This window comes from Plecotus auritus (assembly GCF_963455305.1).
Source record: "Plecotus auritus genome assembly, chromosome: 13".
Taxonomy (NCBI): domain Eukaryota; kingdom Metazoa; phylum Chordata; class Mammalia; order Chiroptera; family Vespertilionidae; genus Plecotus; species Plecotus auritus.
In genome coordinates, this window is record NC_137779.1 from 28,049,942 (window position 1) to 28,065,261 (window position 15,320).

The 15,320-nt window shown below is 60.8% G+C and overlaps 1 protein-coding gene across 8 annotated transcripts in view; it reads left to right on the forward strand.

Annotated features, from left to right (window-relative positions):
* The window catches only part of OSBP2 (oxysterol binding protein 2), a 56,313-nt gene extending 42,710 nt beyond the window's left edge, over nucleotides 1–13,603 (forward strand). For 4 of the 8 annotated variants that reach the window (XM_080649663.1, XM_080649668.1, XM_080649666.1 and 1 more), the window contains 11 exons: nucleotides 6,155–6,350; nucleotides 6,882–6,999; nucleotides 7,784–7,835; nucleotides 8,036–8,182; nucleotides 9,096–9,341; nucleotides 9,860–9,980; nucleotides 10,224–10,327; nucleotides 10,395–10,490; nucleotides 10,572–10,756; nucleotides 11,829–12,055; nucleotides 12,178–13,230. In XM_080649663.1, the coding sequence (XP_080505789.1) occupies nucleotides 6,155–6,350; nucleotides 6,882–6,999; nucleotides 7,784–7,835; nucleotides 8,036–8,182; nucleotides 9,096–9,341; nucleotides 9,860–9,980; nucleotides 10,224–10,327; nucleotides 10,395–10,490; nucleotides 10,572–10,756; nucleotides 11,829–12,055; nucleotides 12,178–12,323 (1,638 nt within the window). In that variant the 3' untranslated portion in view covers nucleotides 12,324–13,230. Of the gene's footprint in view, nucleotides 1–6,154; nucleotides 6,351–6,881; nucleotides 7,000–7,783; nucleotides 7,836–8,035; nucleotides 8,183–9,095; nucleotides 9,342–9,859; nucleotides 9,981–10,223; nucleotides 10,328–10,394; nucleotides 10,491–10,571; nucleotides 10,757–11,828; nucleotides 12,056–12,177 lie in introns of all 8 variants that reach the window. The other 4 variants (XM_080649662.1, XM_080649669.1, XM_080649667.1 and 1 more) reach the window with 1 other exon arrangement.
* The last annotated feature ends 1,717 nt before the right edge of the window (nucleotides 13,604–15,320 follow it).

Sequence of the window (15,320 nt, forward strand, 5' to 3'; positions counted from 1 at the left end):
CCCCACCCACCCTGCTCCCGCCACACAGGCTTGGGACTGGAGCGGCCGGGGAACCAGGGCCTGGGGCTGAGGAGGTACACCCTTTCCCAGAAACAGCCCACAGGTCCCGGAGCTCAGCAGGTATGAGGACGTGTCCACGTGCTCAGGGTGTGGTTGGGCTGCGTGTCAAGGGGCTGCCTGTGTGTCGGCCCTGTCGTCAGTCTGCGCCTGAGTTTTCCTATGACCACGCTCAGCCTGCTGGGCTCCTTACTGCCCGGCTCTAGGGGCCCATGGATTAAACATTTAATGGCGCAACAGTGCGTTCCTGTTTCCCCATCCACCCAGGAGCCCTGCCTCCCCGCCCGCTGAGGCGGAAGCCACCTAGTCTTGAGTAAGCAGTCTTGGTTTTTCCCAGAGAATGAGCCTCTCAGCTGGCGTCGCCAGCAGCTTTACCAGGCACAGAGGCTCGCCTGTGTGTGAAGTCATGAAAGCAGCGTGCCACCTGAGTGCAGAATGAAGTGTCCGGTAGGAAGCACAGACCCTGGGGTAGGGGGGGGGGGTGACGCCCGCTTTCAGTTCTGGCACCAGGAGTCAGAGGAGTGGCAGGGGAGCTGCGCTCAGGCTGGCTCTGCCCACCTGCTGGCGTGAACTTGATGCGAGGGCCTCTCCCCATCCAGCTCCACGGGGATCGAGGTGCATGCCCCAAAGTGAGGTGCTGGCCTGATAGGCCATGCTGGTATCCGCTCCGACTGAGGCTGGTTTATGCACGTAGGAGAGACTGCCGCCAGCCAGAGCCCACAGGGACACATCCTCCACAGGGCCCCGGGCAAGCAGCAACACACGCACGCGTGCACACGCACACACACACACACATCCCCACCCGACCACTGCTGACCATCACCCTGTCTGTGGCCCCACGTCCCATAGGCTTTTCTACTGAAGCATCTTGGCAGGTCCTCCCTGCAAGGACAGGGCAGTCTCCCTTGCAATCCCTGGAGCCTGGAGCGTCCATGCCTGGCACCATGCCCAGCAGGCGGGAGCCTCCGCGAATGGGAGAGCGGTTGTGAAAGAACGCAGGAGCAAATGAATGAACCGCTTAGTGTCTGGCGGAATTCCCTTGCGGGTGATTTTGTGAGTCTGATCAAAGGCAGCCCAGCAGTTCCCTGGTTGGTAACTGCAAATTAGCCTGTCATTTAGGAGGAAGCTCCCAGCACTAGAAATGACTGGTCTTAGACTGAGTCTGAACCACCGTGCACCTGTGCACAGACACGCCGCTGGCCTGGGTGTGGGGACCGGGAGCTGGGATGTGCTGATGTGGTAGCATTGGACCCGTCATGTGGTTTAGGTGAAGAATGATGGAATGGATACATTACCATCACTTGCTTTGGGTATTCTTTTTTTTTTTTTAAGTGAAAAAAGTAAATTCAAGTTTTATTCTTTTTCCTATAACTTCATCTTTGTGGTGAAGCAGTGCCCTGGCTTGAAGGACAGGCCTCCGGGACGGTGGTGGTGGGACACCTTCTTCCCATCACTTTGCTTTTCACATCAGCCGCATGAAGTCCGTGTCCTTAAGCTTCCTTGTCATCATCCTTTGTACTATTTAGGTGCCCCCCTGAGGCCCAGAGCAGTCATTTTGCCCAAGGGTCACAGGCCCAGCTGTTGCATGAGCACTTGGGGTCACAGCCCTTGGTCTCTGGGTGGTCCCCAGGGGCTGTGCTCAAAGACCAGAGCTCCGTCACCTGTCACCAGGCCTGGCACACAGGCTCCTGGTTGGCCTGGGCTCCCCATGGCTTGCCCTTGAGTTCTAGCCTTGTGGGCCCTGCCCTCGGCAGAACCCACAGTACTGCATGGTCATTCTGGGGGCCAGCCTGTCCTGGGGTGGTGTGACTGTCCCCCGACCCCCTGCCATGGGCCTGTGGAAGCAGGTTCTGTCTGTAGGCCCGGGGGCTGAGCATGGCCAGGGAAGTGCTGCTTCTGTGACTTTCACTTCCACTTCCCTGGCGCCTGCGCCCTTGGGACCTCCTTAAGCCATTCACCATACCTCCTCCTCCTCTCAGCCGGAAGGCACTGAGGGCTGCGTGGCAGGTGGCGGTGGCAGTGTCTCCCGCCGTGCTGGGCCCCTCACTGGGCTGGCAGCCTGCGGGTTCATTCCCCCCAGCTGCTCCTCCGGCCCCAGAGGTGGGGCTGAGCAAGGCAGACTGCTCCCGACCCGGGCCCCACAACTGAACTGGGAGAGGCGCCTCAGAGTTGCTGACTCTCGCAGGGCCTGGGACTCGGCCCCTCCAACCACATGACCCCCGTGACCCTTAGGAGCCGTGAGTTCAGGTCAGCATGCGGCTGCTGGTGGACACTGAGGGGCATGGGAGGTCCTCCGTGATCCCTGCATGACCCCTCCATGGTCCAGCCAGGCCCTGTAACCATGGAGATGATGGGGTGTGTGGGAGGTTAAAAGACCTTAGGAGGAAACAACAGGCTGGTGGGATGGAACAAGAGGTCATAGAAGCAGACTGGCAGGAGGACAGGGGAGGGAGGGGGGACCTGGAGGGAGGTGGGGAGAAGAGCCTGAACCAGGCAGGCTGGGGTGACTTGGAGGCAAGCCTGGGAAACAGGAACCCGGTCAGGAGACCGCGCGTGTGGCCTGAGAGTACTTTGCCTTTCACTCTGAATGAAGCTCATGCAGCAAAGGAAAAGGGTCCAATCCACGTTTTAGCATGAGCAGCCACTGCTTGGAAACCGGGCTATTGGGAGGCAGAGGCAGGTAGTGGGAGCCCACTGGGCGGTACCTAAGGGTGAGTGGCAGCTTGGCCTGGGGGAAGGAGCTGGAGAAGCTGCGGCTGCTGCTGGGTGTTGAGGGAAGGGCCAGCGGCGTGGCTGTGGGGGTGAGAGAACAGGCCCAGGAAGGCCTGTAGGTGGGGGTCTAGGCTGCTAGGAAAAGGGGGAGACCTACTCCTGACCCCACGCTGGCCCGCACATGCTGGTCGGTCCCACAGGTTGGGCAGGATGCAGGAGGGCCTTTCCCAGGAACAGGTTTGGTGCAGTCAGCTGGTGAGCAAAGCGGGTCTGTGGGCGAGCCCCTCAGGAGACCAAAGACCATCCAGGTGCCCGGGTGCTGGCTAACGGGGAGGTTGCCACCAGGCCCACCTCAAGGGCCCGATGCAGCCGACACTTCACGAGGAAGGCCCGTGAGGGTCACACTTTGGTGTGTGCAGTAGAGCTAGTTGGACGGGACAGGGTGCCGATCCTGACAGCAGGGACTTAGGGAAGTCTGAGCAGGAGTGGCTCCCAGCACAGCCAGGCTGGGAGGGAGCTGCAGAGCCAAGTGCAGTGGGGGAGGCAGAGGCAGGGGGTGGGAGAGGTGCAGGCCAGAGTGGGACACCCGGGCCGAGAGGGGCAGGGTGAGGGCAGGTGCAGAGGCAGCAATTCAGGGCCAAGGCCCCAGGTCAGCAGGAGCTGTTGGCTGCTAGATACACGGAGGCTGCTCTGGGCCCCATTTGGACACCATGTGGGGCTCCTTGCGCCCACCCAAGCGGAGCAGTGGTCAGAGCCCCAGAGCCTCATGGCCCCGCCTCGTTCTTCCGGGCCCGTGGGAAGGTTCCTGTCCAGCTGACCACTGTTCTGCTGCCGGAGAACTTGCTCATTTGGGTCCTGGGGAGAGGAATAAAAATAGATCCTAGAACTGTCTAAACTCAGTTGGCAAACTGGTGGCCAGATGGTGCTGGATCCTGTGTGCAAGGAGTAAGCTCTTCTGAGTGTGGGAAGGGCTATTTTAAAGTTTGGATCCAAGTGAAAGTTGCCTCCTGGTACCATGATTGAGTCACATCAAGGCCAGGCTGTGACTGCCCTCGGTGGTGGGGAAGGGCACTCACATCGGAGGCCTGAGCTGGCCCTGCTTCTGGTCGTGTGGCATCCTCCTAGTCCTGCTCGCCTGCCCACAATTGGGGAGTGGCGAGGTCGCCTTCAGGATTAGGATTAGGATTAGGAACACACAGCGATTAGCTTGTCCTCCTCCCTCCTGGGCGCAGCTGGGCAAAGGCTTCCCGCTCAGGAGCTCCCACAGTTCGGCCGGCCGTTTCCTCGGTGGGCAGCTCTCGGCCCCTCTCGCCTTTCTGACCCGGGCTTTGGTTCTCACTCCCGCACACCCCAGAGGTAGAAGCCCACAGCTCTTCGTTGTAAGGACCTCTCTGTAGCCTTGGGGGCGGGAGGAAGGCAAGCACCCTGACTGGTCATAGAATCAGGGACTCCATAGGAGCCCTGGGTTTCAGCTGTTTGTCCCCTGAGGACTCCAAGGCCCAGGAGGTCACAGTCCTGCCCAGGGTGGGCAATGCGGCCATGCCTGTGCGGGGCCCAGATGCCGGGCTCCTTATTCTGCCTGCTCCCTGCCCCATGCATGATTCAGAAGCAAGTGTGGTGTGGGCAGGGGGCCTCTGGGTGCCCCAGGCCCTGCTCCTGCTCAGGATCAGGCAGGAGCCCTCTGAGAGTTGTGGCAGAGTCTCAGGGGAAATGTGACTGTGGGTTCAGAGCCTGGACCAGCCAGGCCTTCCTTGGATCCCCGCCCCACCAGCAGCCCCCCTGCTGGGCCCCAGGCCTAATCCAGCTTAGTGGGCAAACCGTAGTGCACAGCCCAACTCAGCATTCCCCGGGCGGGTGCAGGGGCCAGGCCAGCATCTGCCTTTGTGCTGTGTGGCCAGAATGGGGCTGGGAGAAGGGTGGCAGTGCAAGAGGAAGCCCTGGGCATCAGGGACGGACACCAGGTAGGTGCACTGGGGCTCTCCATAGCCCCCAGTGACTGGAGCAGCTCATCTGCTGCAGGTACCCGCCCCCCCCCCCCCCCCGCCCCCGTGGTGAAGGCCCTGGTCCAGCTATGTGAGCCCTTAGATACTGTGGGGCAGCAGCCTCAGCCCCGCCCCCTCTGTAGCAGCTGTGGCGTTCTGATCTTGTATCCAGCCCAGCCACATGTGGCCAGAATGAGACCACAGCTGTCCTAGGGGGCTCACTCCTGTCCCCTTGCTGCTCCTCACCAGCCTGTCCTGCAGTGGCAGTGAGGTGGAAGTCACGCACAGCAGGCAATGTCCCCAGCAGCAGGGATAGGTGCTGGGAGGCAGGCAGAGCTGAGTCCTGGTGCTTAAACAGGGTTATTCCCTGACATCCTTGCTCGTGACCCTCTCTGGGACCCCACTGTGTGACCTCAGAGCTCAGTTTCACTGTTTGTGGAATGGGGGTGGGGGTCCCTATAAGCGTCTGGAACATTTCTGCCCGCCTCCCCACCACCGCCTCTTCCACCTGCTGCTGCAGACCCAGCAAAGAGGTGCCTTCTAGTTGGGGTGGTGGTCACTGGGTCTTTAGTTAGGGACCCCACCTGCGGGCTGCAGTGGTGAGGAAGGGATGGGGACTGGGGGCGAGGTGGCGGCCACTGTAGGACTCAGGTGATAAAGGGTGGGCTCCACAGGGGGCAGGGAGCCAGGCCTGGAGCCAGGTCTCCCTGGGCAAGCCCAGGCCCACCTCAAGGGTCCCCACATTGCAGGGCAGTCTGTGAGTGCCGCTCCACAGGAGCAGGGGCGCCCTATAGATCCATTATTTGCAAATTCAAAATAGCCCCCGACTTGTGACGGCCCGGGTGTAGGTGCTCCTGTCCCCAGAGCCTGTTAAGCATAAGGAGATTGCTTTCCTTCCCCAGGTCTCCCACCCCCAGCCTGGGCCAGGACACCTGTCAGGGTAAATCCTGGCCCTTCTGGAGAAGCGGGTTATGGTGGCTTAGGTGTGGCCACATGGGACCAGCACCTTGACCTTTTAGGGAGGGTGGGGAGGCCCCTGAACCTGAAGTGGCCCCAGGGTCTTGCAGAGGAGCTGCTGGGAACGGAGCCTCTGGTTCCTGATCTGTAAATGGGATGATCCCCTCCTCCCACCTGGAGGATGTTGCTGGTGAGCTGAGACCCAGAGCCGGGAGCACAGGGTCTGTCAAACACTGTTGCCTCACGGAGAGGACGCCAACTGGGAGGGGACGCCGCCAGAGCAGTTCCCAGCCTGCTCTCAGAAAGCCATGTCCCTGTGGAAGCCCCAGGAGGCAGCAGAGGTGTTTGTGACCACCCAGGGGTGCAAGGGGCAGTGACAGGACCCCGTCCTCCTCACTGCCCACGGGCGATGGGAGACAGGCTCTGCTCACACTGCTCCCTCCCAGGCCTGCAGGGACTTTCTGGCACTAGCAGAGACACACAGCCGGAAATGGCAGCGGGCGCTGCAGTATGAGCAGGAGCAGCGCAGCCACCTGGAGGAGACCATCGAGCAGCTGGCCAAGCAGCACAACAGCCTCGAGCGGGCCTTCCGCAACAGCCTGCCCGGCCGGGCCCCCGACCCCAGCAAGAGCGTCAACCAGGGTGAGCGCGCTGGAACCTGCCCGCCCCGTGCCCACCGGGCTTGCCTTGGCCAGCTCTGGTCGGCCCTCCCTGGCTTCGTGTCCCATGCCAGCCATCAGCTGGCAAAGGTCTCCCTGTGTCAGGTTCCAGTTCTCAAGACAAGTTCAGTGACCCCACTGTCCCCTCGGTGCCAGGGCTGCAGGCGGCCGCCTGAGGCCAGGCGTCCTGGTACCCGGGGAAGGGCAGAAAGGGCAGCTAGGCCACCCCCAGGCTGACCAGCATGTGGAAGGATCAGGGTGGGCGTGGGGGCTCTAGAAGGAAGGAGGCTTCTGAGCCAGAGCAGTGACAGGCAAGCACATTCCGGAGAGCGGAGTGAGGACAGCCACAGCCAGGTTCATCAGGACCAGGCCACCCAAGTTGGGAGGGCTGGGGGCTAAGGGGGGGCAGGATCAGAGTATGGGGTGGGGTGTCCTGCAGGCTCTGGGCCCCTCAGGTGGGTGAGACGAGGCTCTATGAAGCTGCAAATGACGCAGCAGCTCTGCGCCCCCCTAGGAGGCCTCTTGACTTCCAAGGGAGAGGACAGTGAGGAAGATGAGGATACGGAGTATTTCGACGCCATGGAAGACTCCACCGCCTTCATCACTGTGATCTCCGAGGCCAAGGAGGACAGGTGGGCTCTCGGGCTTCTTCTTTCTTTTTTCTTTTTTTCTTAATATATTTTATTGATTTTTTACAGAGAGGAAGGGAGAGGGATAGAGAGTTAGAAACATCGATGAGAGAGAAACATCGATCAGCTGCCTCTTGCACACCTCCTACTGGGGATGTGCCCGCAACCAAGGTACGTGCCCTTGACCGGAATCGAACCTGGGACCTTTCAGTCCGCAGGCTGACGCTCTATCCACTGAGCCAAACCGGTTTAGGCGGGCTTCTTCTTTCTTTAAGTCTCGTGCCAGATGGCATTTCTGCTTAGATTGGTTCTGCTGTTCCTGAAATCAAAAAAGGCCCCAATCGAGTTTGTATCAGGGTTTCATTTTCAAGGGACACAGAGAACAGGGCACTTACTAGCTGGATCCAGTTCTCACCTGGGGAGGGCGAGAGCGGGGACCCCTGCGGCTCCCGCAGGCTCTTCCAGAGGTGCACACCCCGGCCTCACCTGGTCCTGGTCAGCCAGGCCTCACGAGGCTGTGCAGGCACCTCAGGGGAGGGCTTTGCTGAGCATTTGCTGCCATCGGCATCAGAGTGGGAGCCCCTCCAAATGCTGCCCGTGGTCCCACAGCGCCCCCCACCCCCACACACTTGAGCATCCTGAACTGAGAGACGCCCCGCCCCATTGGAAGGAAGCCTTGGGCGGACTGCCCCTCAGATCTCACTGGAGGGTCTGCATAGAAGGTGGCCAGGTCCTGGGGAGGCCTCGGGATTTGTCAATAACCTGCCTCCCATTGTGTTTCCTGCAGAAAAACTGAGGGTGGCACCACAGGCCCTGTGGACTGGACCCCGGCGGACAATGTGAGTGACGGGGACACCATGAGGGTGGCTGAGGGGAGGCCAGCACTTGGAGCTCGGGGCCTGGGGCAGGCCCAGGGGCCTGCTGCCTTCGGTCCCACCAGCGGCTGGTCCTCAGACTCCCTGGGTCAGAGGTGAGGACGAGGCCTGGAGGGCCATGTGCCCTGGCCTCTGCTGATGCGCACACTCTGCTTCTCTGGCAGGTACCGGATGGCGCTTCACTCATGCCCAAGGGCCCCCCCAAAGTCAAGAGGCGTGCCCGCATCCCCGACAAGCCCAACTACAGCCTTAATCTCTGGAGCATCATGAAGAACTGCATCGGCCGGGAGCTCTCCAAGATCCCCATGCCGGTAGGGCTCAGGCAGGGGGGCCTCCCTGGGTCCCCTGGGAGTCGTCTTCTCAATGCCACCTGAGGCACGAGTAACCCAGTGTTGAATCATGTCACTGCCGCAATCCCCCAAGAGCAGAGGTCTCCTGAGGGAGGGGCTCTGCAGTGATCAGAGACTTGGGGACCCCCAGTGTCGCTGCACCTGATGGGGCCTTATGATGTCCTGGCTGTCCTGACCGGTCCGCGGGACTGGCAGGCTTGGGCTGTGTGTGTAGACAGGTGGCCCTCCTCCGTGCCAGGAGCTGTCCCTGGTTCCTCCCCCAGCGAGGTCACACAGCAGGCTCAGGGCACGGGCTGGCACCCTCTTGCTGCCAGGCCACAGTGGCATCGCCACAGAGAAGGAGCTTGGGGCTGTAGGCCAGACTTGGTGTCACTGTGTGACCCCAGACAAGTCCCTTCACATCTCCAGCCTCTCTGTCCATATCTGCAAAGCGGGGAGAATACCAGCACCCCCTTCTGAGTGTCAGGTAAGACCCTGCCGACCCAGGTCCCAGCCCAGCACCACAGCAGGGGGTGCTCTCAACAGGAAACCTGCAGAATAGCTCAACAGCTCAGAATGTGAGCAAGACCAGACCCATTTGTCCCTCATTCACGCATTCCCATGGCTCAGTGTTACACAGGCAGAAGCCCTGGCATCGACATCCTGGGGTGGGAGAATGACAGCAGGTCAGGTGTGGTGAGGGCTGTGGAGGAAACTAAGGTGGGGGGGGGCGGGAGGCGAGCAGGGGGGACTGCGGTGTTGGCCCGGTCGTCAGAGGAACCTCCCTGAAGTGCCGTCTGAGCAGCTATGTCCCTGGACATCTGAGAAAAGCCAGGTGCTATGCTGGGAGCAGCCAGCTCAGCTGGACCCCGGCCTGACCCCCGCCCTCCCGCAGGTCAACTTCAACGAGCCCCTGTCCATGCTCCAGCGGCTGACGGAGGACCTGGAGTACCACCACCTGCTGGACAAGGCGGTGCACTGCACCAGCTCGGTGGAGCAGATGTGCCTGGTGGCCGCCTTCTCCGTGTCCTCCTACTCCACCACCGTGCACCGCATCGCCAAGCCTTTCAACCCCATGCTTGGGGAGACCTTCGAGCTGGACCGCCTCGAGGACATGGGCCTGCGCTCCCTCTGCGAGCAGGTGAGGCCACGCTCCTGCCAGGCCTGGGGTCGGAATGCGACGAAGGGGACCCAGCCTCTGGTCCTGGCATGCCCGTGCCAAGGAGCTGTCCGGCTGAGGTCCAGTTAGGCAGCTGGGTCTCCTGCCTCTTGGCGGGGAGTGGGGAGGTTCACTAGAAAGTGGGCACCGAAGCCCTCGGGGAGAGGAACACCTTCCCTCATCAGCGCTCAGCACAGCCCGTCACAGGTACCCGACACCCTGAGGCACAGGCTCTGCCATCACCCCCCGTTCACAGCCCAAGTTGGTGTAGAGACCCCGGCCCTTGTCTCACACTCATAGGCTGCACCTGCTGCCGTGCCCTGGCTTTCCCCTTGGAACACTGTCCTTTCTGGGGCGTCTGCTGCCCCAGAGGCCTGCTGTCGGGGCCACAGATCCGTTCTTACTGGGACAGGATAGGCTGTGTCCGGCTGCTGGGGGGGGGTGGGGGCAGGCCTGGGCCCGTGGCCTGCAGACACTCACGTGCTGCGGGTCTGTCTCAGGTGAGCCACCACCCTCCATCAGCCGCGCACCATGTGTTCTCCAAGAACGGCTGGAGCCTCTGGCAGGAGATCACCATCTCCAGCAAGTTCCGGGGGAAATACCTCTCCATCATGCCGCTAGGTGAGCTGGGCCTGTGCTCTCCCCGGGCAGACTTTCTGGGTGAAGGGGAGGGTTCTCCCTAACCAGAAGCCAGCTTGGAGCCTCCAGGGGCTTCCCTGCAGGGAGGCTCCCTGCCCTCTGGCTCCCTGGAGCCTCCCTGGCCGCGTGTCCCTTCCCATCGCTGTGCCTACAGCTCCCAGGACCCTGGGATTGTGGAGTCCAGCATGGGGAGCCATGACCTCTGACCCTGTATGTCGCCTCCAGGTGCCATCCACTTAGAATTTCAGGCCAGTGGGAATCACTACGTGTGGAGGAAAAGCACCTCAACTGTGCACAACATCATTGTGGGCAAGCTCTGGATCGACCAGGTCAGGGTGCCCTCGGGAGCGGGGTCTGGCCTGGGGATCGGCCGCTGACACTGCCCTCTCTCACCAGACAGGAGACATTGAGATTGTGAACTATAAGACCAAGGACCGGTGCCAGCTGAAGTTCCTGCCCTACAGCTACTTCTCCAAAGAGGTGGCCCGGAAGGTAAGCAAGGCCGCCTCTCGGAGCCGTGGCGGGTCGGCCCAGAGAAGGCCTGTGCCCACGCCGGTCCCGCCATGTCCACAGGTGACAGGCGTGGTGAGTGATGGCCAGGGCAAGGCCCACTACGTGCTGTCGGGCTCGTGGGATGAGCAGATGGAGTACGCCAAGATTGTGCAAAGCAGCTCCAGCAGCCCCAGCATGGACGGCAAGCATAAGACCGTGTACCAGACGCTGCCGGCCAAGCTGCTGTGGAAGAAGTACCCGCTGCCGTGAGTGGGGCCACAAGGGACTTCTGAGGGCAGCGGGCCGGGTGAAGGGGACAGACCCTGCCTGGCCAGACAGGAAGCCAGCGGCATAGGGGTCAGAGGGTTCAGTCCACATGTGGGCAGGAAGCCGTGCTGTGTGGCTGGCACCCCAGCCTGGCAGCCAGTTAGTGGCATTACCCAGGGTGGCAAGTCCGAGCAAAGCCTTCAAACAGCTCATGGGACAGAGTCCCCGTCGTCCCAGGCCCCCCAGATGCTTGCAGGGAAAGATAAATACATCATGGAAATGCTAACCGATCTTCTATAATAATAAAAGCGTATGCTAATTAGACCGGACGACCTTCCAGACGAATCCCCAGCAGTAGGGCCAAGGCAGAGGCCGAGCCTCTTGCATGAATTTCGTGTATCAGGCCTCTAGTAAAACTATGATGACGGTATTAATATCGGTAAAGTAGTCTTCAAATCAAAAGCATTATTAGGGATGGAAGAGTAGCTACAGGTTGAAAAGTTTATTTTCTTAAGAAGATATAATCGTGCCCTAACCGGTTTGGCTCAGTGGATAGAGCGTCGGCCTGCTGACTCAAGGGTCCCGGGTTCGATTCCGGTCAAGGGCATGTACCTTGGTTGCGGGCACATCCCCAGTAGGGGGTGTGCAAGAGGCAGCTGATTGATGTTTCTCTCTCATCGATGTTTCTAACTCTCTCTCACCCTTCCTCTCTGTAAAAAATCAATAAAATATATTAAAAAATATATATATAATCGTTTCAAATATTATACATGTAATGAAATAGCCTCAAGAATATACAAAGCACATGTTGTTAGTAAAGGAGGAAATGGATAAATCCGTCATCACAGTGGGAGATTGAAGAGGTTTCACTGATAAATTTGAAAAAGTGGATGAAATGGGAAAATTCCCAGAAGTGTAATGTAGCGAAACAGACACAGCCAGTGGTGCGGAGAGGAAAGAGCAGTTGGATGGAGCAGCTGGGAAGGGGAGATGGGCTGAGGCCCCGGGTCCCAGGCACCCAGGCGGGCGGAGGGGTGCAGGGGACATGCTATGCCCTCGCTGCCTCCGCAGGGAGAACGCTGAGAACATGTACTACTTCTCCGAGCTGGCCCTGACCCTCAACGAGCACGAGGAGGGCGTGGCGCCCACGGACAGCCGGCTGCGGCCAGACCAGCGGCTGATGGAGAAGGGGCACTGGGACGAGGCCAACACGGAGAAGCAGAGGCTGGAGGAGAAGCAGCGCCTGTCGCGGCGCCGGCGGGCCGAGGCCTGCTCACGGGGCTGCAGCATGGAGGACGGTAAGGACAGTGAGGCGGGTGGGGAAGGGGGGCGCCCCAGGGAGAAGGAAGGGGGGCCTGGGAGCGGGTTCCCTGCGGACAAGGGGGAGGCTGCCTGCCCACCGCCTGCTGTGCCTGCCCAGCAGAGAAGGAGACCGAGGTGCACACGCCGCTGTGGTTCGAGAAGAGGCTGGACCCGCTGACCGGGGAGATGGCCTGCACGTACAAGGGCGGCTACTGGGAGGCCAAGGAGAAGCAGGACTGGCACATGTGCCCCAACATCTTCTGAACGCCACCCCCCTACCAATCCAGGCTCCGCACAGCCTGGCCCTGGCCCACCTCTAATTGAATGCACTCAATGTAGTACTTCGGCCCCTCTCCCCACCTTTTCTTTCCCTTTTTTTTTTTTTTTTTAAACACTTTTTGGGGCTCCCACCTTGGAAGGAGGAAGTGCTGATGCGGTTGGTTCTTCCAGCCCCCAGGTGCCCTGGGTCCCCTGCGCCCTTTCATTAGGGCCCTGGGCCCCCTGGGGACCCAGCTCCCAGTTACACTCAGGCAGCTGCCCGGGCTCTGGACCCGCCACCAGCCCCACCCGGAGGCACCGACCCTCCCAGGGAGCCGCATCTGACTTTTTTAGAAAAACAAGCTCCATTCTTTGCAGCCAAGACGTTTAGTAAATATTTTCAGTCCAGCGCTTAGCGGACAGCTTTCCAAACAAAAAAAAAAAAGTGCTGGCAAGAGCCCCTTCTTAAGACACCAGGAAGCCAGACAGGCCCTAGTCCAGAGCACTTTGCCGCTCAGCACAGCAAGACCCCCAGGAGCCCAGGACCCCCCAGAGAAGGGGCTGGGAGGGGCCGCTGGGCCCAGGAGAGCACAAGTTGTCTCAGAGCGACAGCACAGGGGTGGGGGGCTGGGGGAGGGGGGCACTGAGGGGCCCCCATGTGGGTTTGAGCACATCTAGCCTCGGCCATGCTGGGGCTGCTCCCCAGCCCGAGGCCAGAAAGGGCTGGGGCAGGGCCCACAGGTGCTCCCGCCCCTGAGCCAGGCCCCAAGTCAGCAATAAGAACAAACCCTCAGATCAGCCTGGGTGGTGCCCTGGGCACGAGACCTAGCATCTGGGGTGCCCTGTCTCAGCACCCCTCAACTCTTTATTGGCCTGATTTATTTATGTAATGTATAAATATATATAAAATAGCTATTTTGCTTACATTTCTATGGTATCTGGGAAGGAGAAAACGATGAAGACGGGGCGCTCCTGTCTGAGTTTGGCCCTCCTGCCGCTGTGCCTGCCCTCCCCTTGGACCCCCTTCAGTGGCTTCTGCCAAGAGTGGGGGGCCTGGGCCACTGTCCCACCCCTAGTACCCCCCCCCCCCAACCCTTCCCACTTCAGTGTGGGCCTGAACATTCATCACAGGCTGTTTCTTTCTACTCCAGGACTAGCTTGGTTTTTATAAGGAAAAAAGGTGAAAACACCAACTTGTGAAAAGCCTTAGGGTGCCCACCTGGCCGCGAGCTGTGTGGGAGCACCTCTGACCGGCAATAAACACCTTGGACGTGGCGTCTTGCGTGGCCCTGGCCCCGAGTCTGTAACTGGGTGGAGCAGGAGACCGGGTAACAGCCCCCACAGGGCCTGGGAAGGGCATGGGGCTTTCGTTGCCTGCTGGATGGGGAGGGGAGGGGAGGGGTGGGAGACCTAGTGGGATGGGGTCCGGAGCAGAAAGGGCTTTTCTAGAAAGACCTGTAAGGGCTGAGTCAGCTTTACCCGGGACTCTCTGGGGCCAGGCCTCCGCCAGGGAAGCCCACCCTGGGGAATCACCCAGCTGTTTGGCCATGTGCCCTGGTAGCTTCCGTGGCCCAGGTTGCCAAGCAACCCCGATCACTAGTTCCTAGGACTGGGCGGCTGATCTGGCCCAGTGGTCCTCTTCCCAACGCCACCGCCGGGGTGGAGCGGTCACCACTCTAACCGCCGTCCTGACACCCCGGCGTGGTGCGCTCCAAGGCTGGCCCCACCCAACTCCCTCCTGCCGGACCCTGGCCTTCCCTTTGGGTGGAGGCCGGTCTAGTGAGACCCGCAGCCTGGAGGGGGGGCAGCTCTCACAGGACAGAGGGCGATGGGGGCGGGGTGGTGGGGAGGGGACCCCAGGACGGACCTGGCAGGGGCGGTGGAGGGGGAGAGGACAAAGGCCGGCCACTGAGGCGAAGTGAGGCACCAGAGCCTGGAGGGAGCCGGACGGCTCTGCACGGGAGCGGCGGTCCCCAGCAGCCATCGCCGAACAGGGATGCAGTAGAGAGACGGCGACGCAGACCACGAGGCCTCAGTGAACCCAACGACGAATGCGAAAGGTCGTCACAGGCGGACGCTGAGACTTGGCTGAGAAGACGAGTCACCGGGGAAAGGCCACCGCATGGCGGGCAAACTCCATTCTGTCCCTCCTTCCCGAATCCGCAGTCAGCACGGTCCGGTCAGGATTCGATCTGTATTTTTTTAAACGTGACAAGCTGACTGGGAAGTTCACACGGGAGGTAACTGCACAAGAAACAGCTAAGGCGATTCTTAAAGAGGAACCGGGCGGGGGCGGGTGGGACTTGACTTGCAGATACCCAGACATGCAGGGACCCCCCCCCCCCAGCTTCCTGTTCCTCCACGGCACCCCGGCACAGCACGGGTGCTACTTGCTGACCATGTCCCTGGCCTCGTGGCTGTGAGCTTCATGAGATGGGAATCTTGTCTGTGTTACACATTGCAGCGTCCCCAGGGCCTGGTATATAGCAAGTGCTCCTTCAGCGGGGAGGGAATGCAGGGTTCCAGGCCCGGGAACCAGCTGGAGCCAAGGCCGAGGCGACCCCGGGGCAGCCGCCTCAGACTGTGAGCAGGCCCCGGAGAGAACTGGGGGAGCTGAACCCGGGGGCCAGGAACTCCTGCTTCCTCCGCCCGCAGTCCAGGTCACTGCCCGGCCAGACCGCGCTCACCTCCAGGGGCGGGTGGGCTCAGCCTGAGGGCGGGCGTGGAGAGGTCACTGAACAGGAAGATGTCAGCGTGCGGCACCGAGAGCAGGGCCAGAGAGCGCCCTCACGACGCTCGCCAGCACGGGTTTAACGACGAAGCCTGAGAAAGGCAGCATGACGTCCACAGTCCAGTCCAAGAACATACTTTTCCTCTCCAAACACGACAACCGCAAACAGGATCGGCCCCAATCAACCCGGTACCCCATGGCCACGCTGGGTTTACCACAGAAATGCAAGAACGCGCCAATGTCAGGAAGCTTTTCATCGTAAATCACGGCCA